The sequence below is a fragment of the Lycorma delicatula genome, chromosome 4, assembly GCF_047948215.1.
Source record: "Lycorma delicatula isolate Av1 chromosome 4, ASM4794821v1, whole genome shotgun sequence".
Lineage (NCBI taxonomy): Eukaryota > Metazoa > Arthropoda > Insecta > Hemiptera > Fulgoridae > Lycorma > Lycorma delicatula.
This window is the reverse complement of record NC_134458.1, coordinates 41,725,610-41,751,131: the sequence shown is the minus strand read 5'-3', so window position 1 is coordinate 41,751,131 and position 25,522 is coordinate 41,725,610. Positions and strand designations below refer to the sequence as shown.

Sequence of the window (25,522 nt, the reverse complement as noted above, 5' to 3'; positions counted from 1 at the left end):
TTTGTTTCCCTTCATTTATCCAGGAAATTGCTGGGGCAGTTCTTTTATTTTAACCATGGAGTAGTATATCTACCCATCCCTGACTCTGTCTGTATGATGTATTACTATGTATTGATCTATTCTTGCATGAATGGACACAGCTTTGCTGTATCTGGTTCAGTGTACAACAGAGGATGTAGTAGATGATTTTTCACTGTAAGCTAGTGACCTATTTAAAAAGAACAGTGTAGCACTTCTAGTAGTGAAGTGAACAAGTAGAACATAACAGCAACAACCTGGCAAATAGATCTTTTAATGTTGTAAACAGACTTTTAAGAATTTAATTAACCAGCTTCGATTCCAGTTAATGGTTTTTTTTTTCTTTATGTAACTTGTAAAGAAATGTGGTAAGTTTTTACCATTTTAGTTCTTTGCAAAAGCTTTTTTCTGTTATATTTTCTTAAAAAAGTTGTTCCATTTTTATGTGATCATTGAGCTCCTCAACATACCCATTCACAGCATTTAATAACTTCCTCGTTGCTCTTAAACTGTTGTCCACCAAGCCATTTTTTGAGGTTAGGATATTTATAGGTGGTAGTCGCTAGGTGCTAAATCTGGCAAATAAGACAGATGAGCATGCAATTCAAACTTAAGTTAGTTGATTTTAGCCATTACTTTGACTGACAAATGTGCTGGTACGTTGTCATGGTGAAACAAAAATTTTTTTACTAGATGTGTCTGTTTTTTTTGACTTTGCTATTCAAACGCTGCAATAAGTTTGCGTAGTACTCATCATTGATAACTTTACCCTTTTCAAGGTAAAGACAACCGTTGACAGATTGATTAGTAAAGACAACCCCTTTTGCATCACACAAAACAGTTGCCATAACCTTGCTGGCTGTAAAAGTTGTCTTTGCCTTCTTTGGGGTTGGTTCACCTCTCCCTGTCCACTGTTTTGACTGTTGTTTACTTTCAGGAGTGTAGTGGTGGACCCAAGTCTTATTCACAGTTATGAATCGATGCAAAAATTCACTGCGGTTGGGCATTAGCAAACATGGAACCCACCTTGCACAGAGCTTCTCCGTGCCCAAAAAATTATGTAAATTATAACCTACATGTTTTTTGATGTTTTAACAGTTGCAGTTGCAAGTGCTCACACACTTTTTATCTGAGGTCTTCCAGCACGATTTTATAGATCCTTTCTATCACTTTGGGAGTTGTCACCTCAGCAGGGCATCTGACAACTGTCAGTGCTCTTACAACATTTTTTAATTCCAGAAACCCTCTGCTTTATCGTTATATATGATGGAGATGAGTTTTTAGTGGAGTCCACTTCTTGTTTGATTTGAAACTGCGTTAAACCTTTCAAATGGAACTATTTTATAACTGCATGTTTTTCCATTTTTGTGAGAATAACAAAGGCGTCTCGCTCCAAATGCTGTCAAACATATACTAACCAAGCTATTGACCTGAAATTATATTTATAAGCTAGTGAAGGATAATGTAGAATGCCAGAAAGATATTGGACCTGCTAGTGCTGCCTCTACATCAGGCCGTAGACTTATCAGCCCACCTTTGTAAATTTTAATGTGCAGTTATAAATAGAAATGAGTACTCATGTATTATATTTTGTTTTAAATTTATTTAATTTACTTAATTTAAATTATTAAATTCCACCTCTACAGTACGCTTTTAAATTCATTCATCAGTTTATTCTTCTTTTTCCATATGATATCCTTAAAATGTTCCACTGTGTACATATAGGAAAATAAAAATAATGATAATTTTATTATTCTTCATTTTAGTTTTATTTTCTTTATTTATTTTACCTATTTAAAAAAATAAATATTTAAAATAAAACCTAGTTTTATTTTCTTTATTTATTTTACCTTTTAAACAAGTGTTCATGATAGGCTGAATAAGTCTTATGGTAATTTCTTCATTGCATGTTCTTATACAGTTCTGTATTAAACTGTTACACACTTGCCTTTATAAATAAAACTTTTAACCTTCTTTTAAAACCTTTTAAACCTTTGTTATTTATTTTATATAAAATACCAACAGTGCCATGCTAAGAAAATTTAACACTTGTCTTTATTAGTATGAGTACAGTCGTTCTTTTTTTTTAGTGCTGCATTTTTATTTTTTTTTGTTATTAAACTACCTTTCTCTTCTGTAAGTATAGTTGTTCGTAAATAAACTCATTGTTTTCTATAATTCATCAATTCTTAGAAGGAAAGTAACAAGATCACTTGTCTTAGTTTGCAGTATTAGCTGCTTGAAAAGACAAACAGTGAATTTCATGCACATAATTTCAATACTTTCCTATCACTTAAACCTTTTTAATTGGTGTTATATTGTTCACTGAATGGGTGTTAGTAGCAAAAATGATTTCAAAATATAATATACCATGAATATGTAGTGAATTGGCTGGCTGTCTCAATGGTTTATACATCAGAATCAAATGTTTCCAGATGTGGATAATTGTTCTCATCAACAATTTTGGAAATTGTGGAGTGTTCTAATGGTTAGACATGGTGTTGTAAGTAATTGAACTTGTTGTTTTGGTTCTGGTAAATATATTGACTTTAATGGATTCTTTTTCTTTAAAAAAGTATAGACTTATTGGAATGTTTTACAGTCAGACTTATTTTCTGCTCTATAATAACCCTGTACTGATTATATTTGAATAGAGGTTGTGTTTTATTTATTGTGCATTGATTTTTTTTTTGTAATTTATTAGCTTATATTATTATGTCAACTTACAGTCCTCATTGTTATGATTATTGACATTTTACCACATAATATTTCAGTTTAATTGCACTTAATAGTATGTATATATGCTTATGTACATATATACTATATGAAATATAAACCACCAAAAGACAGTGATTAGATAAGTTAAACTTACCGAATTAATTTCCAAGAATCAATTTTCACGGCATCCTGCATCTTCAGTTGGTATTGAATTGTATAATTACATTATAATACAGTTTTTTAAAAAGTCTGTTATTTTAATTTTATTGTTTTGAAATTTTGAAAAACAAAGAACAATCTAAAATAAAATTAAAATAACAGATTTTTAAAAAGAATTATAATGTAATTATACAATTCAATACCAACTGAAGATGTGAGATACTGTGAAAATCAATTCTTGGAAATTAATATGGAAAGTTTAATTTATCTAATTACTATGGTTTGATGGTTTATATTTCATATAATATTAAATTTTTTTAACATAGTAGTCAATATGTTAATGAATTATATGAATTTTCAAAAAAATTTAAATATATATATATATATATATATATTATAATGTTTGTATATTATATATAATCTCTATGGGTGTTTCAAAAAGGACATTGACATTGTCAAAGGGGTTTTTTTTAATTTATTACAAAAATATTGATGTTAATAAAATACTTATACATTTCTTGTGATCCCAATGCAGGTTCGTACATGTTTCATGACATTTGAAGTGATTTTTCATAATGTTTTCTCAGTAATATTTGAAATCTCACTTTCATTGTTATCCTTCAATTAATCAGGTGTATGAGGGTTGTTTTTAAAAACTACACTTTTTAAATATTCCCAAAGGAAAAAATCTTCTGGTGTAAGATCTGGGAATCTTGGAGGCTACAATCTCCAATAATGTCAAAAAGATTCCCATTACATACCCACTGTATCATTAGCAGTATGACACATTGCATTATCCTGCTGGAACCAACATTCTTATTTGTGTAAATCTAACATGACAATAAACTGTTCAATTAAGTTGTAATAAACCACAACATCTTCAGATTTGTTAAAAAATAAAGGCCCTATTACACGATGCCGGGAGATCGTACACCAAATACCAATTTTACATGCATGTAGTTCATGTAACACCAATTTCTACGCATTACGTTATACGTAATGTAATACGTATGTTATACGCATTACGTATGTAATGCGTGAGGATGATTTTCAGCACTCCATATTTGGTAGTTTTAGCTATTAATGTAGCCATCTGAGTGAAACCATGCCTCATTGCTGAAATAAACATGATCCAAAATTTCAATACTGTTGTCATCAACAAGAGAATGAAACCAACGTCAATACTGTAAACGTTTTCCGTGGTCTACTTCTTTCAGTCCTTGAAGGACATCGATGCAGTAAGCATGCAATTGTAATTTTTTAGTAGCTCTGAAAGCTGTAGATAGTAAAAGCCCAGCCTGTGAAGTTAACTTTCTGAGTGATTTTCTGGGTGAGCAAGTCAAACATTCTTTCACATCCTCCAGAACAGTGGTGGTTTACCTGTGTTTTTCTGACAAAATTTATTAATCAAACTTGATATTTTCAACTTATTTGGAACTGACGAATTTGGAAAATTGATCTAAAACTCATCTTTCACTCGTTTGTAAGATTTATACACGCAATAAGTCTCAATAATAAGCACATATTCATCCTTGGAAAACAACATATTTAACACACAGTAGAAATGAATTTATACTGGTATAGCACTAGTGCATAAGGAGGACATTTTAACTGTTACAAGGTGCTAACCTTAAGTACAGTGCTGCCAACTGACATGTAGGGAGAAATAAAATTTACCTACACGTGACTTCTACCTTCTTAATCTTAGAGTTTTGTCCTTTTTGAAACACCCGTTGTTATATATATTTAATTTCCAGTAATCAATTTTTGCAGTGTCCTGTGAAAATCGATTATTGGAAATTAGTATGGTAAAGTTTTAACTGGGTTTCGGTGGTTTTTATTTTATGTAATATTAAATATGTATATATATATTTGCATTTATGAAGTTTTTTTCTATTTTTACTTTGTATCTTATTATGTTCCTCTACTGAGTTGAAGCAGTGTATGTAATGCATTGTTTTATGATAGGAGGATACATTAATTAATAATTACCTTAAATTATCTTTACCAGTCTTTCATGTAGTTGTGACATGTGTAAAGTATTTGAGGCAGTGCAAGAGCTGCTAGTCAGAGAAACTTTCACTAAGAGTAATAATGTTTACTATCTGGCTAACCCAGTTGATGAACAGGGTGAAGGCATCACTTGTAGGGGCTGATATTCATCTGCATTTCAGAGACCTTAGTATGCTAGTATACAAACAGTATTTTCAGCTGATAAAAGAATGCAACAGGAAACCACTTCACTCCTCGCTTTCCCAAGTTTACTTGTTTTTCATGTGAATGTCATTTTTAGGAGTGACTTGTGACTTGCATCAGGTAGCTTACAACTTATATCAGTTATGAATTTTTTTTAAATATATATTTTTTGTACATACAATTTATTTATTTTTCTTTAAATTTAACTAATTGGAGTGAGGTGGTCTTATCAAACACAGTTTATCATGAAATTTTCAATTTGCAGTACTCTAAACATTAGTACAATCTGTTGAAAAAACTTCTTTTTTTTAAATGTGCACTCTAGATTCGTACATTTTAACTATTTACCTTATATTATATTCTGTATAGAGTAATAATTATATCTTTGTAAACTTGTCTTCATTCTAAAAAAGAAGATTTTATTGGAAATTGTGAATGATAAGCATATTTCCTGAATTTTATCTACACTTTGCTGACATAGTTCTGGAACTTTCCCAATTTTTTCATTTTTTTTTTTGGAGTCCATAAGAGTGGTAAAGAAATTTATTTTTATTCATGCTTCCGTGTAACACTACACCTCTTAAACATTTCATTATGTAAGAACTGTATAAAAGCTTATATTATTGTGTAAACAATTTTAAAAAAAGTTTGAAAGTTAAATTGAAGAAACCTACATTCATTGCAAGTCCATACTGCAAGGAATTTACATAACATCAGTTCAGAATTATTGTACTGTTTACTTAACAACATTCCACAAGGATTTATTTAATTAAAAAAATAAATGAATAAAATTAAAATGATATTCGTAATTATAGCAGACTGACATGTTATGTTTTTTGTTTTTTTTTTTCATTTTTTTTATTATTAAAGTTGCCGGCAACCAGCATCAGGGTCATCTGTAACGGGAGCTTCAGCCACTTCTCCAGCAAGATCTGCCAAAAGCAGTGGAGTATTTGGATAGAAAATACTGTAAAAAAGTTTTTTCGTCGTAGTTTCTGACATAACCTTTACAATGTAAGAGATAATTAACCATAGAAATATAAAATAAGTAACAAACCTTAATTTGATGTGTAATTTATATATTTAAATGTATTTTCTTATGTTAATATTATGATACTACTTATAAAAGGATTTGTGATGTGTAAGAGAAAATTAAATGTTTATATTAACATGATTAAAGTATATGCATATAATATTATTTATTCAGAATTACAGTGGGACATTTCTCATCCAAACTCGGTCAATTATTAAGGTTATGTCTTTTCTATTATGAAAAGGAACAGAATATTATTCAGTCTTATAATTTTCTGTATGTATGTATGTTTATATATGTATTGTGTATTGAATATTTTATCTGTCTCAAAAAAATACATGTAGTAGTGTAAATACTATATTTTAAGTTTTACATAATGTAATACAAAATAAGTTGTACATAATGTAATTTAAAAGTTAGATGTAAAAATATATTTAAACACATGTTTATGTGTATATACGTGCATACATACACAAATATATATTTTGTAAAAAGAAATTTGCAGTGAAAGATCACACACACTTAAATATAAGTTAAATTGTGTTGTGTGTGTGTGTGTGTGTGTGTGTAGTTTAATTATTAACTCGAGGCATGTCACATTAGTCATGTGTATAACTAAATGATTGTTGCAAAGTAGGTGTATAACTTTCTTTACACTTTCTGAATGTAATTGTTATTTTGTCTTTATGTTCTGTGTTTTAGTTATTTGTTGAAGTAAGTTAGTTAACTAAAACTACTTCATATTATATCTATAAGCTTGTTTCTTTTTTGTAATATATTTGAAAAAAACTGTACCCGTATGGTATTTTTCACTTTATATTTAATTGTAATTTAAATTTTTAGTCTTTATCAATTTCTATTTTTCTTTTGTATTTTAGTAATTTAATACAGTAATGTTATATTACTCCATGATAAAAATAATAATACATACTTCAGCAATAAAAGTTTTAATTCAATGACTTCGTCTATGTTTGTGTTCCTGTTTACAAGCTGTTTTTGTTAGTAAACAGTTGTTAAAAATTATATTAGTAATGTATAAGTTTGCCTAAGTATGAAAACATAATTCTTAATGTGCCATTATTGTGAATTATTTATACATGTATGTATGAATTATTTATGTATTTTATTATTATTGATGTATGCATTTAAAGAAGTAACAAATTTATATGACAGGATATTGAATTTTTTATTTAATCTAGCATCTTATAATCTTTTGTCTTAAATCTAATATTACTGAATTAATTCAGTCATGTAAGTTTTTAAAATCTGACTTCATAGACCTAAAATTTCTTAATTTCCACATAAAAATTTTAATGTTTTAAAAATTATAAATGTTATTATAATTAACTTATATAAAATAAAAATTAGTTATATAAATTATACGTATATATTACTTATGTGAAAATTTATTTTATTCTGTTTAGCTAGAAATTAACGTTGAATTATGTCAGGGTGCATTTATTAGTTTGGAGACAAAATCTTATGCTACCTGCAAACTTAACATGTATGATGTCATGCCATTTGCATGCAAAGCATTGCCACATTTTATCAGTATTATGTCATGAAACAAGATTTATTATTAGTTTTTTTTTTATATATGCATTTAGTACTTTAAAATTATGCTTATTAAACAATACTGCACTTGTTAAGACAGAATAAATAGGTATTAAATTATTTTTAAAATATATTTATTTCTTATATATATTTATATACAAGTAAGATATATAAGTTAAAAAGTTCCTAGAGTTATTTTATTTTTGTAAAGTCATTAAGTACACATATTTTCCGATCATAAAAAGCAGTTAAGAGCAGTTTCAGAATTTTTTCTCTGAAATCTCTGGAAGATATTTCTTTCAATCTTTAAAATACTTTAAAGTTGCTTTGTGGATAGATATATTTATTTAGAATAGGTAAATATAAGGAAGAAAGATCATTCATCTTTGTATTTCTTAGCACTTCTTTCTGGTTTTACCAGTCTTTTAGAATGAATTCATAGTGTTGATAATCTAGAAATTCAAGAAAATCTTTTTCTTTATATGGATGAAATTACTTTTACATGGCAGTAAGTTTATATTTATTGTTTTGAAATTGCATTTCTGAATTATACAAATAAAAATAGTGAGCCTTTTTAATCTTATTTTCAAATTATTTTAGAGTATGATTAGAACCTTCCAGGATAAAATATTTATCTGTTATCCAAAGTTAGTTATTATGGCTTTTTGATGATCCATAATTCCTTGTGTTTATAAGTTTCAGGGCATTCAATGCATGGTTAGAGATGATAAATTTATTGTATTTCATTACAAAATTATTAAATCTCATATACTTATGAATAAACATTTGTTTAAATTAATCTTGTTTATACACATACAAAGATAACATTACAAGATATAAAATTTCTGATTAATATTCCTCACTAGTAAGAAGTTGAAATTGATGATAAAATCTGCGATTTTTTTAATCTAACCCAAACTTGTTACCATCACATAATCACCTGTTTTTACTTCCCCATTCAAAGTTTATTGTCAGAAAGCTTTTAAAAAGTTAAGTAGATTTTTTAAAATTTGATATCAGTTTATTAAAAAAAAAAATATGAAAAATGCAAAATTGAATTTCACTCGGTACTACAGCATAGGGTGTAGTTTATTGAAAATTCAGTGTAACATAAAAGATTTTTTCAATTTGTTTAAAATGTGAAATAGGCCATTTTTAATGTTATTTTTGTTTTTAAAGGCTGCTTTTTCTTTTGTTAATTCTGCTATTTTAAATAACATTGGTGATGCTAATTTATATAATAAACTTGCTTTCAATAGAATTACAAATTTAAATAACTGGGACCAGTTACAGTTATTTTAATATATACTTTATGTATGTGTACGTTATTAATATGTTTATATTAATTTTTCAAAGATCTACACTTTTATTCCACCAGTATAATGAATATAAATAGTATTAACCTTCCAGTTTAGTCAAAAATAATTAGAACATTTTTTTTAAAGTACTTCTTTAATGAACTTGTCACATCTTCAGTTGCCCAATGCTTTATAAGACATTTAAAATAATACATTAAAATATGATATAACTGAGAATATGACAAGTTTACAATATTTTAACATAAAATTGATCAGCGTTCTTACTGTTTCTGACCAAACCTGGTGGTTTTAAAACTATTAAAATTAGCTTATAAAAAAATGTATACATATATATTGATATAACTTTGTGGAAATTCAAATAATTCATCAACATACTGACCACTGTGCCAAATAACCTCAAATAACAACAAAATAACCACCAAACACAGCAAAAGAACCTAAAAAACTAATACCAAAAGTCTACTTTTGCAGGATCCCGCATCATCAGTCTGTACAAAATTCCAAAATTGCATCAAACAAAAACTAAAAATTTTAAAAATATAAACTCTAATAACCACAAAACTTGAACAACTTTTCAATATTACCTGGAATGATAAATTTAAAACTACGTTAGTAAACACTGTTGCCAATTGCTACAACCTTAATTAAATCATCATCTTCAAAATTTATCTGTTGATTAATCATTTCATACTTTTGTTGAAATTTATAAATTATAATTATTTCAAGTATACCCATTCTTTTATTGTTGTTACAAATTTCTAAACTTTCTAAATTATTTTTATAATCAGTATTACTATGCCTACACAACAACAAATGATCGGCCATTTTAGACGCACCTCTCTTTCTGTTTCTATAAGCATTCTAATGTTCCATAAATCTCTTTTTAAAAGATCTATTAGTTTTAACAATATAAATTTTATTACATTTAATTTTATATATTTCTCTTAAATTCTCTCCATTGCTTTTATTATTATTCCTTAAATATTTTATAATATGGTTATTTGGTTTGTAAGCTTTTTTACATTTATTTTTTGTTTTTGTTTGATGTAATTTTGGAATTTTGTACTGACTGATGATGTGAGACCCATGAAAGTTGACTTTTGGTATTGGTTTTTTAGGTTTTGTTACTGTGTGTGGTGGTTATTTTGTTGTTATTTGAGATATATTGATATGTATAAGTAATTTGTATATTAAATCTATATTGAAATTAATCTTTTTAAGATTAATAATATCCCTGTGTACTGTTAAATTATATTTAAATATTCTGTACTTGGTGGTTTATTTAATAGAATTTAAATATATATATATATATATATATATATTAACTAGAAGATAGTGCTTATGAGACAATCTTTAGATTCATTCACAATGTCATTGTCTATTTTTTATACATATGTGATAAATTTAAAAGAAGTCATTGTGAATTTTGTCAAACTAATAAAATTATATTCAACCAGAAAAAGCAGTTTTTTAAGAAGACCCTTCTGTCTCTGACTAATGGGTTTAAAAAAATAGTTGCAAATAAATATTGTAGTAATGAAACCAGTATGAATATAATAAAATAAAAAATGTAATTTTTTAATTATAAATAAGAGAAAAATAAATTTTTATAAGATTTACATGGCTGCAACAACTATAATTTTTTATTAATTTGTTTTTGGCCATGGGTTGTATCTATTTATTTATTTATATATCTATTTAGAGTGAACTAAGTAATGAAGTTCATCCTAATATTTGTAAAATAATGTTAATATTCATTTTATTTATGTAAGTAGACTAATGATGTTAAAAACAATACAAATCCTCTAAAGCATATGTGTTGATCAAAAATGCATCTGATGATTAAAAAAAGCATTAAACATATATCTCTATTACTATTAAGTATGTAATTCCATCACTTCATAAAATTATTATTTTGTGAAACATACATTTCTTACTCCAGAATGAGCAAAGTGAACAATAACACAAAGAGATTACTTATAGTGTGTAACTTCAAATAGTACATATATTTAAAATTTGAGAATTTTGTTAACATCAGTTCACTTTTAGTCAGGTTTGTCATGAAACCTATATACATGCAAACCATTAGAGGATAAATTTAGTTAAAAATTGTTAAGAGTTGAAATAATGAAATTGAGTTAAAATTTTAAAAATATTAATAAGGATTATATTTTCTAAATAGAATATTTTTGCCAAAATCTGTAGGCTTGGTACATAAACACACACATTATATATATGTATGTGTTTATGTAAGATCATTTTATATTTGTAACATATGTTTTAAATTATTTTACAAAAAATTCCACTAAAAAAAAATTCCACGGAAGCCACTAACACAATTTGTGTACAATAATTGGTAGTTTTAAGTTTTTTTTTTTAAATTTTTGTGTTTATGGATTCAGGGTTTCATTACTGTAGGTAAATATAATGTTTCTGTTTGATTTTGCTTTTTTTATGATTAGGTATGGTACTAAATTTAATGTATTTTTATGGTGATGAAAAATCTTTTGTATTATTTTGTACTTTTTATTATATTCCAATATTTTTATTAATTTAATGAATACAGTATTAATTTTTGTTGTTAATTTTTGCTACTATTACTACTATTTTAATTGTTGTTATTGTTTAATTTATTGTTATGATTTTACTTTTATAATTTTTAGCAATACTCAGTGCCAGATAATAGCTCAGTAAAACCTTGTCATGGCAGAATTTTAAGGGACCAAAACATATTTGTTATACTTCAGAATTCACCAAGAATAAAAATTCTACCATCAGCTTACCTGAAAAAGCTGTAATTCTCTTTTACCTGTTTTATTATATCTGATTATCATATTTAGTGTTAGACAAATTATGTTTTTAAGAGTTATTATGTGCATGTTTTCTAATAAGCAATATAAAGTAAATAGATACACTATGCCAAACTCCTAATGTACAGTTTATTACTAAACATAGGTCTACATTGTTCACTATATTTTATACCCTAGTATAAAATTATATAATATTTTTTTTAAACACAGTAGTTACACAATGGTTTTGGTGTGGTGTTAGGAGTCAAGGTCAATTTAGTGAGGATTGAAAATAAACTATTTGTAAATGACATCACAACAGAAACTGCTTATTCCCTGCCCATTCAATCTCTTTCTATGTGCTCAGGAAAAAGTACAGTATTACTGATATATTTTTTCTATGTCTTTTATATTAAGTATTAATAAATGCTATAAAATTATCCATGATTTATAAAACAGACCACACCATTCTTTGAAAACTGGAATACCACTTTTCTTTTATTTGTGGGATTGTTAGATGCTCATCCCATGCTTACATTTTCATAATAGCATAATTATTGTTAAAAGTGTGAGTTGCTGTGCATACTGTTTACATATTTCAAGGTTGTTATTATTTTTCAGGAAGACAGCAGTTAACATGAAAGGTTACCATCCAACTGTAAATATTGAAATAGTGGGGGGCACTACAGTTACTAGGAATTAAATTTGCAAGACTTACATTAATAGATTATTGTTGTACATTATGCTTATTTAAAAGATAACATTTGACTTTTAATTGTAAAATAACTTATTTACTGGTGATATCATAAATAAATCCAACACCAAAAAATGAATGAAAGAATGTTCATTACTACTCATTTTATATATTTATGGTAGGATAGTTTACTGTATTGATTTAGTACAGTCGATTAATTTTAATGACCTGTTAATTTAATCAATAAATTATGTGGTGAATAAGTTTTTAAAACATAAATAATTGAAAACAAAATGAAAATTTGTTGTTATATTACCAGTTTATTCTACTTTGCAGAAATGTAATTATTAAGAAACTTTTTTTTAATTCTGGAAATTTAAATTCAAGTTTAACTCTTAAAAAACACAAAAGTACTATTAAACACTACTCTGCAATGTTAGAATCAACAAGTTCTTGACTTGCTATTGTTGCTTAATGTTTTGTTATAGTTTCTGCATCAGAAAGTTAATTGAAATTATACTTTTCTTTTTTTTACAGTATATTTAAGTGACAAGGAGTATTTTAAAACAGGTTTTACTGTGCTATGATGGTGAATATTTCAATTTTTCTTCCATAATTATTCATTCCAAATGAAATTTTTTTTCTTTAAGGAATAGTCATTAATTATTTCAGACATTCTTTGATGTATTATTTATGCTTATTTGTATTTAGGTTTTAGAAAGATATTACTCAGCCTGAAACAACAAATTCTGTTCAGTTTTAAGCTGACCTAGAAATGTTATTTCTTGAGCCTCTCTAAGTATAACATAATAAATTATTATGATAATGCATAATTAATTAAGGTACAGTAAATTAGATGAGATAATTTGTTATCTTATCCGGTATGCGATAGAAAATATTAATGAAAATTACAGTTGTATTAATACAAATTTGTAAATGCCCTTGCAAACACTAGTATCACTTATCAGGCATTTCTGTATTTCCTCTTCCTAACTGCCGAATTCCCCTATTGAACTAGATCAAAATGTTGCTACCACTACCTCATGCATTTGCAACAATAGACATAAATTTATAAAAACTAACTTATTAAATGGTAATATTTTTTCACTTTTAACACCTATAGATTATTATTCAATTTACTGAAATCACCCTGGCAATATATAGTCCAGTCCAAACTAATCTGAATTCTATAGAAACAATTTCATGGTCATGTGTTACATATAGAATTATTGAAAATAAATAACTATATTTTTAAAAAAATTACATTTAACTGATAATTAATACTGACTGCCAACTGAAATAAATTTGTTATGACATCCTCCAATGATTATTGTACCAATTGCAAAGTAATGTGTTCTCAAATAGGGATTGCATTCTCCTTTAAGAACCGGCATATGTACGTATTGAGAATGTTTACAAGGATTGTTTTTCTGTAATCTTTTTATTTATTTATTAAAATTATTTTTTTTAATCGTCAATATTTTTTAGTAACTAATTTTATAAATTAAGAAAATACTTCCATTTGTTTGCTTTGAAAAAAGAAATTATAATAATTCATTGCTATCTTCACAATTAGAATATGTTTTCTATTCCAGGTCCTTCATGAAAATGATAGATGTTTTGCTTCCTTAAAAAAAAATACATATTTATAAAAGATTTTGTCCTGTTAAAATTGTATCTTTCCTATGCCTGTGTCCTCCATTGTAATCCATTTGTCTGAATTGTTGTCATACGTAATTACTATATTTGTGGTAAATAATTTAACATTTTCAAGGATTTATAAAAGGATTGGTAAATATTTTTAACTTCCAGTAAATTACCATGGATGTATTTTAATATTCTGTGTTTTATTAACAATTTCTTTGATGTAGCATTAACTTTTTTCACAGAGAATGAAAATCTCAGTATTTTAAAAGTGACCATTTGCTAATTTGTTAATTTTTAGTGATGATTGTTAAAACATTAAAAATTAATTAAATTATTTTTAAGTAGTTATTACTTATTTAGTGTATAAGTATATTTTGTAATTTCAAGATCTAGACATTCATTGACCAAGCAAATAGCTGATGATAGATTTGAAGGATGTGGCAGCTGTAGGTAAGGAACTCCTCCCTCCACAGAGTAGGACTTTTTTCTATTGATATATGATTATCATTCATAATTTCAGGTCTCAAGGCAAATTATTGAAAAGTTTTATTTATGCTTCCATATTTGTTTTTACATTTCTTAAACATAAAAGGTTGTATTGTACAAAATTATTATGTTATGTTTGTTACTCTTGTGGCATTAAACTGAATTTGTATCCTGAAATATTCATTGGAATTATGTTTCATGTTGCTTCTTTTACCCATTGACTGTTGCATTCTACACCTGTTGACCAGCTACTACCACAAAGTTTACTGAAGGTACATTTTTTATGTTATAAAGTAGTTTTATCATTTAGATTATTTGAACATACTTCCAAAAGAGAAAATTTAAGTGTTTAAGGGTGATTGATATTTAACGTTCATTTTATATACTTTATTGTTAGACCTTGATCATTTTAGCTGACCCAGTTTGAAAAGAATGACAATAGTAAAGATTAAAATGAAAAAGGTTGAAATAATATTATGAGTGGCAGAGATGAATTTGCAACCAATGACATAATAATGCATTTTTAGTGGTTATATCAGATAGTGAAAGAAATTAATTTTTTTACTCAAATCTATAGGTTTAAATAGTTTTTGTATTAGGTTCCCACTGGAAAATGTTTCTGTAATGTTTTTATGTATGTATGTTCACATGGGAACTAGATGATTATTCTCGGCTTAAGCTAACTATTGCTTCAATTTGCATCATTTCTTAGCATATATGGATTACTTAATTTTAGAAATAACTTCTACAAATTGAATATTTAATTGATTAAACAAAAACAAGTTTTCCAATTACTGTATTTATAAAGTTTTTTAATTATTTGCAATTCTTTTTGGTAAATTTTTTCACTTAAATAAGAAATTATCAAAATTTTGTCATACAAAAAGCTTTGTTAAGTGGGAAAATGTACTATTTAGGTCATTAAATAGAAGTTCAACAAATGTGTGTATATATATATATATATACACACACCATATATATATATATATATATATATATATATATATATATATATATATATATATATATATATATATATATATATATATATATATATATATATATTATTACCATTATATTTTGTTAAGTAGTTGACATTGATTACCAATATCATATCATTAGTGTGTCATATGTTTATGGTTACCATTTTAGAATAATGGTTATTGGTTTTAAAAATACTTTGATATTTTGTTTATATTGTTGATACATTGCTATTTATATTCATTATCTAAATAGTATTTTTTTTTTTATGTTGTGGTGCATTGTTAAGTGTATTATTTAATTTTTTGATAATAATGTAAGTCTTATTAAGTGAATATATACTATAAATACTCATGTTTTGTTTATTAAAAATGATAAAAATACTCATGTATTCAGTAAAAAATAATATGTTTTTTATCTACTCTAAAATTCTGATTATCAGGTTATACTTTTAGTTATGCTCAAACTTAGTACAATTTATTTCCTAATAATGTTATTATTCTATTGATGTAATATATATATATATATATATATATATATATATATCATTTGCCGTAAATATATCAGTTAATATGAAAGTAGATTTAAACAGGAATGAAATGTCCACAGCAAAGTTCCCCAAACATGTAAAAATAGAAATCCCATACTCAAATTAAAATACATAAAGTGATAACCCATTTTTTTATTTTTCAGATGATTGTAGTTACAGTTAATGTGTATAATTAGAATTCTGTGGAATTATTATGAATATAGAATTACTCAAAATAGAAATAGTGCATATAAAAATATATATTGCATTATTTCTTTTGATATTATAAATAGTTGCATTAACCTGATATGAACATTATAATTTATACTGTAATATAATATTAATTAAAATAAGATTACTTGATAAAATTAAATGCATTGCCATTTTACAAATTCAACCTATTGATTCTTTAACACATCAGCTGCAGATATAAATTTGTAAAAGTTGATGTACAGCAAGATTCACTTTTTGAGTTCATATGGCTTTCTGATATTAAAAAAAATTCTATTTTTATAAATAAGTATATACTATTTATCAAATTTATAGACATTCTCTGGTCTGCCATACACAGTGCCTGAGACACAATTTGGGAATTAGATAACCTAAAGTGTTATTAGCATTAAAAATTTTGGTTAAACTATCTTATTTGCCCAGTGATTTTTTTTGTCTTTTTATTAATAATTCACTGTTTCTACCATGTAATATCATTTTGACAGACTGAACATACTACTCATAAATTTCACTTCCCAAAAAAGTATTAAAAATACAATTTTATTGCAGATTAAATTACTAATTTATCAGCTATCATTGTTACATAGAAATTTCCATTACCTTCACATTGTGTACAATACAAAAAAACTTTTAACAAGAGATGAATATTAAAAATTAAAAAACAACTGCTGAAAAAAAACATTCTTGACAAATATTGCTTTTTAATATGGGATAATTGAAGAGCATGTGAGTGACAACTTTGTATTTATATATATATATATATTTTTTTAATTTTTAAAATTTATTTAAGCATGTATATGTGTATATATATAAATAACCTATGACACTCTCAGTAACATAAGGATTCCAACATGTGGTCAAACATCTAAATTGGTTCAGCTGTTGAGCTGCTATGATGAAACAAATGTACATACATACATATATAAACATTAACAATTATACTCCTTTTCGAGCAGTCGTATGACACATGAATAAAATTGATCATTTGATCTGTCATTTGAAATTGATCATTTGATAGATTTGAAAAAATCTATCAGATGAATGAGTTGTATTTGATTAACTTGCATCTCAACTCTTCATTCTGAACGATTCAGAAACCTCATATCTCATACATGAGATCCAAGTTATTAATTATATTTAAAATGTTATTCTAAAATGACTGTAAACTTAAGTTGGATAAGTTTCTATCTAAAAAAAATTATTAGTGTCACTTTTTTTAATTAATTTCGTAACATTTTTTATTGGTTTAAATTTTAAACACAACTTGCTGTAAAATTATGGCTAGACAGCTTTTTCATTTTAGTTCTAAACTTTAGAAACATAATGTTTTTAACAACGAACTAATAATTGTGTTACCACTTCAGTTAACTCACTAAATAAAAGAAAGGAATTACTAGTTAATATTTTTTTTCCCCCCTACATTCCTGGGCCGGACATCCACTTAAGTATACTCGGCCCAGGAACGTGTCCATTTGACTCTGATGGTGCGTCCCCCACCCACCGGTTTTACACCCGGCACGGCAGGTTAGCCCCCCCCCCGGTTCCAGATCTTTTTTAGCGCCTGCCTCAAATTCCCCACGGAACAGACGAGGTCCGGCTATGCCGTCCCCCACCGCCCCTCAGGGAACCTGGTCTCGGTCTATGCCCTGCCTCAAACCGACGGTGCCAGTCCCAGAAAGCACCGAAGCGCCCCCGGGACCAACACCGACGGCCGGGACTCGGTCTTTACATTTTCCCATACAGCCTGCCCCAGGAGTCCCCACCCCATCACAGGAACCCACATACGGGCCCTCCGGGGCAGGGCTGTTCTCCCTTCCCTACATTTGGGCCCCTGTAACCCCTGGTGTCTTGAGTCTTCTTCTTTTATCCTGAGGATATTTCTTGCGAAATTCGCGAACCAGTCCCAGTTTGCTTCATTGACCAATAACCACCCGACCAGATTTTCAGCTGTTAAGTTGTTGCCATTTCGTTTCTGTACTGGACTGGGCCCATTTGCGACAATCGAAGATTGTATGTTCAACATCGTCTACTTCGTTACAGTAGATACATATAGGCGATAACCTTTTGCCAAATCTATGCAAGTAATAGCCAAATGAGCCATGCCCAGACATTAGTTGTGTCATATAATAATCCAGATTGCCGTGTTTTCTTTCCAGCCAGACCTCCAGATCAGGGATCAATCGTCTTGTCCATACCCCAACCAATGAGACAGACCATTCGGTCTGCCAGTTATACCTGGTCTCTGCTTCCGCTTCAGTTTTTGACATACCCGTTGCTCTCAGCCTTCGATTTCTTATTTGTTGTTCGATTGGTGGTACCCCAGCCAAGACACACAGCGCATCATAAGATAGGGTGCAGTACTCTGCCACAACTCCCAATAACGCAACCCGGTGTACACTTCTTAATCTCTGTTTATTCCTTTGTATGCTCATTACTTCACCCCATACCGGGGCTGCATATAGCGCTGATGTGATCAGTCTCCTGACTGAAGCTCTAGGTATGCTATGGTTGTTGAACATTCCCCTTAACGCCCTTATAGTGGGGGCTACCCGTTTGCTTATCATCTCTATGTGCGCTCCAAATTTAAGACTCTTATCGAGCATTACACGAAGGTATTTGGTGCAACTCACCTCTAAGATATGCTCCCCTCGTATTGCGATGTTGATTCCCTGGACTCTTCTTCTACCGGAGAAAAGAATACATCTCGACTTGGCAGGGGACACCTGTAACTTGTTTCTTTCTAGCCATTCGTCGATTATTCCGAGAGACTGATTAGCTTTGACCTCTAAATTCTCTACTTCTCGATCCTCTACCAGAATTGCCACATCATCCGCATACTATTATCATATGCCATTATCCGCATAGGTGTTCCGCACCTACAATAGTTACCTCTTCCGGGTAACGCAGTCTAAAGATCTGGTCATCAAAAATATTCCAGAGCAGGGGTCCTTACACTGACCCCTGCGGAACACCTCCAAATATCTGAAATGTAACAGTTCCTTCAATCGTTCTGATTTCCGTATATCTTTCATGCAGGTAGTGATTAATTTGGTTGATTAAATACATACTGATGTTCATTCTTTTTAATGCATTTATAATCGCAGGCCAAGGGACTGAGCCAAAGGCATTTTTTATATCTAATAGTATCATTAAAGGTAGTCTTCTTGTCCACCAGGTGCCCTCCCGAACTCCTGCCGTCCAATTTGTCACCCTATTAATTGCGTTTATCGTTGAGTATCCTTTACGAAAACCATATTGATCTACATATAGACTCTTCTTCTGTTCTAATTCTTCTTGCAGTCTACACGCAATTAACGTCTCCACCACTTTTCCCATGTTATTGATCAAGCTGATAGGGCGATATTCACCTTGTCCCGCAGTAGCACCCGGTTTGGGCAAGAAGACTGTTCTGGCTGCTTTCCAACAGTTAAAGAAGACACAATTTTGCAGTCCATAGCTAGCGACATCAACTAATTCCCATGGAATCACTTCAGCAAGGCCCTTGATAATTGCCGCCAGGATCCCATCCGGCCACGGGTTTTCTTATTATTTAGTTTTTTAACCGCATTAATCACCTCTTGTTGTGTAAATCTATCTCGAACACATGTGATTTCTTCACGATTTTCCATTTCTTCCCTTGGGAACAGTATGCTCATTTGCTGAGCCGCAGTGTCCTTGTTTAACATAGGCATGTGTCTGCCAAGGCGTTTTGTCACTATCTGGAATGCGCTACCCCAGGGGTCGGCATCCAGTACGCGACATAGTTCCAGCCATTTCCTTTTTTTAGTCTGTTTTATTAGAAAGTTCAGTTTTTTCCTTGCCGCTCTGTATTCCTTGATGGCCAAATTACTCTCTTCCACCATACCCGCACGAGTACGCATTCTCTGCACCTTTCTTCTACATCTCTGCATGAGATTCCTCTGGTCCTCTATTTCGCGAGTCCACCAGCATACCGGGTGGTACTTGTCAGTCCTGTGTGGAACTCTGGCGATTTCTTCGACTATTATCTCCTGAAACATGTCTGGATTAATCTGCACCTGTTCTGCAATTTTGCGTGCAAATCTCCTAACCACCAGTTGAATCTGCGTATTTGTTAGTCTGGGGGTGATGTTCTGCCATGTCGTCCCTGTGTGATGATCACTGATTACAACTGAGACCGCCAGGTGGTCACTGCCGGTCTCTTCGCTCAGTACGGTAAATGCAATCAGATTTGGGTCCATTCTTCGATCTATTATAGCCAAATCTAAGATCGATTCGTGCCCTCTGGCTTTGAATGTTGGCATACCATCATTAATGCATACTGCGCCGGTGATTGCTAGAAATTCTTCAAGAATCCATCCCCTGGCGTTGGAGGAGGCTGCACCTGCCGCCGTCGTGCTAAAGTTGAAATCCCCAAGAATAAGTACTCTTTTGTGAGACTGCATGACAATGTGTTGAAGCTGGAATACCTTGTCTTGGAACGATCCCAATGGAATGTTTGGGCTTATATAAACACCAATTATAACTATTTCATTTAGTTCAACTGCTACCAAACCCTCCGCTCTACGGTAAAGGCCATATTCCCTGTTCTCTGCTACCCTTCTAATGGCCACATCTCCATTCGTATCAGAGACCCATTGTGGTCTGGCTGCTGAATAAACGTGCGGCTCAGTGGCCACTATGAGGTCATAATTGCCTCTAGTGGCAATTTCTTCTAGTAAGTCATTCGATAAGATACTCCTGTGGTTGTTTATTAATAACGTTCTAATCATGTGACTTAGTACAAACAGCACTGCTTGTTCTGTGAGCCAGACTTCTGCAGTCGAGGCACTTTGAGGCCTTGCGACAATCCCTTATTATGTGACCTGGTTCACCGCAATTATAACATAAGTTTGTTCTATCGCGTCCTTTACAGAGCCTGCTACCATGGCCCGTTCTCCAGCATCTATAACATTTTTCATTTTCTGTCCGGATGTATGTCCTACAGTTGACCCAGCCAACCCTTAGTCTCGAGGCCACCAATTTGGTTGCGCCTCTATAGGTAGTGATTACTGTCGCGTTCCTGGTGTCGCCGTATGCGCCTTGGAGCGAAGTCACCTGAAAGCTTTCGTCTGCTCCCAGTACTCTCTCAACTGCCTCCTTCACTTCTTGCTCGGTTGTATCGCATACTAGATCTTTAACATGGACCACCGTCCTACGATCCCCTCTGGTTCAGACATCCACTTCCAGGTCCAATACACGGTCTCTCAGCATTGAAGTAAATTCCCCCGCCGTCTGGGTGCCCTTAATCCTGACTTCTAGTTCTTGATTCCTCCCCTTCCTTATTGAAAGTACTTCTCCGGCCTCGTCCACACTGACCTTGTCCTTCACGGTCTTTAATAAATCAGCATATGATTTGCCGGGCGCTTTAACTACAACTGTTTTGCTATCGGTCACCGGCGGGGTGCCCCTCCTCACCGATCTAGATCTAGCGCGAGCCTGGTCTCCCAAATTGGGCAAGACCATTCTAGGTAGTGTTTTGCCTTTGCGCATCAGGTAAATTACGACTTTCTTGATTATCGTAACCGCCGTCCCCGGGGGAATGACGAACACTGAGGATTCAGACTTATCCACAACCCTCCTCAGCGCTTTGATTACATGGGATACCATCATCCTTTTTCCATTTTCTGAATTATACAGTACTGTATATTTAGTTCCTCTTCTTGTTATTTTATTGTCTTCCATGATAGTAGAGTCTTGCATAATCAGTTCAACTGTTAGGCTGCTATGGTGGAACATACGTACACCATGTATATTCTTTTTTGGGGAGTTGTGTAAAAGTCACATTTTATTCTATATATATATATATATATATATAATTATGTAATATAAACTTATTCAGCACTCCATAAAATACAGAATTAAATAACACTGTTACCTTACTTTTTTTTTCACTTTCAAAGCGCTTTCAGGTGTAAGCCTATCTGCAGTAATTTTTTTATTTTTTTCTCTTTTACATTTACCTATTAAAATACATGATAACGTTAAAATTTTTAAAACAAATATTTGTTCAGTCAATAATTTCAGAAACATACCCCTACTATGGCTCAGTGTAGACTGTGTGTTAAGAAGTACAGATTTGAGTCAGTTAGCATTTGTTCCTACAAGTAAACTTAGTAGACCTAACCACATACCATGGCATAATCCTTGTAGTTACATATCATCATGACCACATATACCTATGTATGTATTCTGCAGTCAATGTGTAAATTATTTTGCTTTTGCATGTCGTTCTATAGGTGTGATTTCAGTATGTGTTATTTTATTAATTTATCTTTTGTGAATGTATGAGGTGCATTTTATATTTAAAATATTTTTATTTTTTAGCCATTTAATGGTATACTATTTTATTGAAATGAATGGTTTATGTGTAGTTTATGACTGAATATAAAACAACATTTTAGTTTAATCATTAAAAGTTAAAATTTTTAATATTTATCATGGACAAGACACATTACCTCAAACTCTTAAGGCAGTCCAACTTTTGATTAATCATTCTCTCTTTTCACCTTCTTTCCTTATCTTTTATCCCTTTTTTATTGTATTAGTACTGTTGAAAATTCAATGTTTCCTTGCCAGCAATATCTGTGACATTAGCTTGTGGCTGGTGGCTCTAACTAGGTCTGATATTACTCTTACAATTTAATCTAATTTACCAAAGGAGAATGATCATAAAAATTGGCTGGTGCTGTGTATTTACTATTTATAATCTAGAGAGATAAAGAAATTTTTTAACCAGATGTGATTATTTTAAAATCAGTTATTAAAAATTAATTTATTATGTACATCAGGACACCATTTTGGAACTGTAAAGTTGGTCTCATTTTAGTTTTATATAATATAGTGGGAGTATACTTGTAAAAAAATGAATGAAACAAAATAATGTCTAAAAGCAAAAATGGATACTTCTTAATTTGGGTGGTCAGTTTCAGTAACATTTATTTCAATTAATATTTTTACTTTTCATATTTATAATTTACTTAAATTGCTCCAAATGAAATATTTTGAGACAATTTTTGCGATAAATCTAGTTCATTAGATATGTTTCTCAAGTGTGAGACAGAAGAAATTAATTTTGGTTGACAACTTGATCCAGAAGGCTTTATTCCACAGTGTAATAAGTTTTTGTAGCACAAATTTTATATTTATAGCTAAAATATTCACCAATTTAAAAATTATGTATTTAAATCTATCATTATACAGTTGACACTTGTGCTTGTAATAAGTTTTATTATCTTTTGAACTAAATTTATTGCTATGTAATTTTAAAATCTCATCTAAATTAAATTTCACCTGTTAACAGTATAATTGTGAATTCTTCTTAAATAGCATTAATTTTTTCTGTATTGCTTATGTAACTCTTAATGCATCTTCTTTATCACCTTATAAAAAAAATAAAATAAAACATTAGGAACAACTACTGCAACAGTTTAGCTGTATAATTTTCTTTTTTATTTGATGTTGGTACCTGCTGATTAGTAGTCTTATTACACTGCACATTTTGTCCGAAATTTTTATTTGTGGATTAATTATAGTTCCATGCATTAGTAGCTGTTTTAATTAATATTTAAAATGGCATCTTTTAATTTGTATAAATTAAAATATAGTAAGTGTATTTTGAACAAACAATTCTGTATCAGAAAGAAGATAAGTTATTAGGAGTAGCAAGTTTCTCAGAAGGATATCCATTAATTACTTTAGTTTTAAAAACAGTCATTTTATTACAGTATAAAATAAAAATTATTGGTATACTTTATACCAAATAAGAGTTAACACACAATACAATATGGTAAAAAATATTACAGCTAAAATAGAATAGATTGTTCAGTCATGATCTTTACTAGACCTCCAAAATACTGTCACTCAGCTTTGGTGCCACCTATAAGAAAAGCATTAAACATTAGGCCAAATAAAGTTATATTGTCATATCACAGTCATTCATTTATTAGATTTTTTGTTATCATTTATTTACCTGTTTTCAGTATGAAATTTGCTTTGCAAAATTAAGCCTTCAAGTGTGTGGTGTTTAGTTGTTCTACGTTAGATCATTTATTTGACAACTGAAATTATTCCTACTGTACTTATTTAATTAGGAAAGAAAATAAATGAATATTTTTATTAATAACACACTTTTGTTCCTAATTTGTATCTTATTGTAAGCTTTTACTGAATGATCCAAACTTAGATTTTTTTAAAATTAGCCTAATATTATGAGACAAAAAAAAACTGTGATAAAAATTTTATCATTGTTTGTAAAATATAATGCTTTTTTACTCTTTAATCACCAAATTGGCATGTTTGTACTTTTAATATAGTTCTATCCTGAATCGTAAGCAACATTCCATGATATTGCTAATCAGAATTGTACATGATTTATTCACCACTAAAATGCAACTTTGACTGGAAATGAGATATTCTGTAGCATGTGAAAATACCAAGCCTGATCTGGATTAAACATCTGATAATCTTAAACATTAATATTGTTCTTTGTTACCAGTCATTAGAGAAATTTAAGAATTTTTTCACCCACTCTTCAAGATTACTACATAAATAATTAGCAATAACTTTATTTGTTGTACTTTATTACATATATAGATTGTAATATGTAGGGGATCATACTTTGATGATTATAGATATAATTTTGTGATGGTGTTTTCCATTTTAATCCGATTTTTCTCTTGGTGATGTTTGTTTTTATTATTTTAGTATATTGTAAAGTGTAGTTAAAATTTGGCAGCAGAAATTTACCGTATTATAATTGTACGACACCCAACATTTATATTTTTAATATCTAATTATAGCAATTACAGTTTACGTAAATTTTTTCAGCTTGTCAACCCAACAATAGTCCAGTTTAGATTTAATAACTAGTATTTTTTTTATCCATAAGAAATTAAAATCATTATTATTTGTGATTTTACTTAAATTTAAAATGGATTTTTACAGTTTTATTTTTTTTTAAATACCGTGACACTATTTATAGTGAGTCTGTAATAATTACTGCTATGTATGTATATATGGTATATACCAAATAAAAATAATACTTTTTTTTTATTATCAAAAATCACACTTCTTTGACCTATTTTTAATTTCTAGTTTGACTTACACGTTTTGGATATCTTTCACCATTCAGTCTTTTGCACTATATCT

The 25,522-nt window shown here is 29.6% G+C and overlaps 2 protein-coding genes across 3 annotated transcripts in view; one reads left to right on the top strand and one right to left on the bottom strand.

Moving 5' to 3' along the window:
- The window catches only part of LOC142322836 (dual specificity protein phosphatase CDC14C-like), an 86,941-nt gene extending 80,504 nt beyond the window's left edge, over positions 1-6,437 (top strand). For both annotated transcript variants that reach the window (XM_075361908.1, XM_075361907.1), the window contains one exon: positions 5,962-6,437. In XM_075361908.1, the coding sequence (XP_075218023.1) occupies positions 5,962-6,052 (91 nt within the window). In that variant the 3' untranslated portion in view covers positions 6,053-6,437. The remainder of the gene's footprint in view (positions 1-5,961) is intronic.
- Positions 6,438-19,839: 13,402 nt separating this feature from the next.
- On the bottom strand, positions 19,840-21,105 carry LOC142322601 (uncharacterized). The gene has a single exon (XM_075361677.1). The coding sequence runs from the start codon at positions 21,103-21,105 to the stop codon at positions 19,840-19,842; it is 1,266 nt and encodes a 421-aa protein (XP_075217792.1).
- Positions 21,106-25,522: the final 4,417 nt, after the last annotated feature.

Excerpts from the sequence above, each read along its gene's own strand:
- LOC142322601 (XM_075361677.1), bottom strand. The coding sequence starts at position 21,105 with ATGATTAGAACGTTATTAATAAACAACCACAGGAGTATCTTATCGAAT.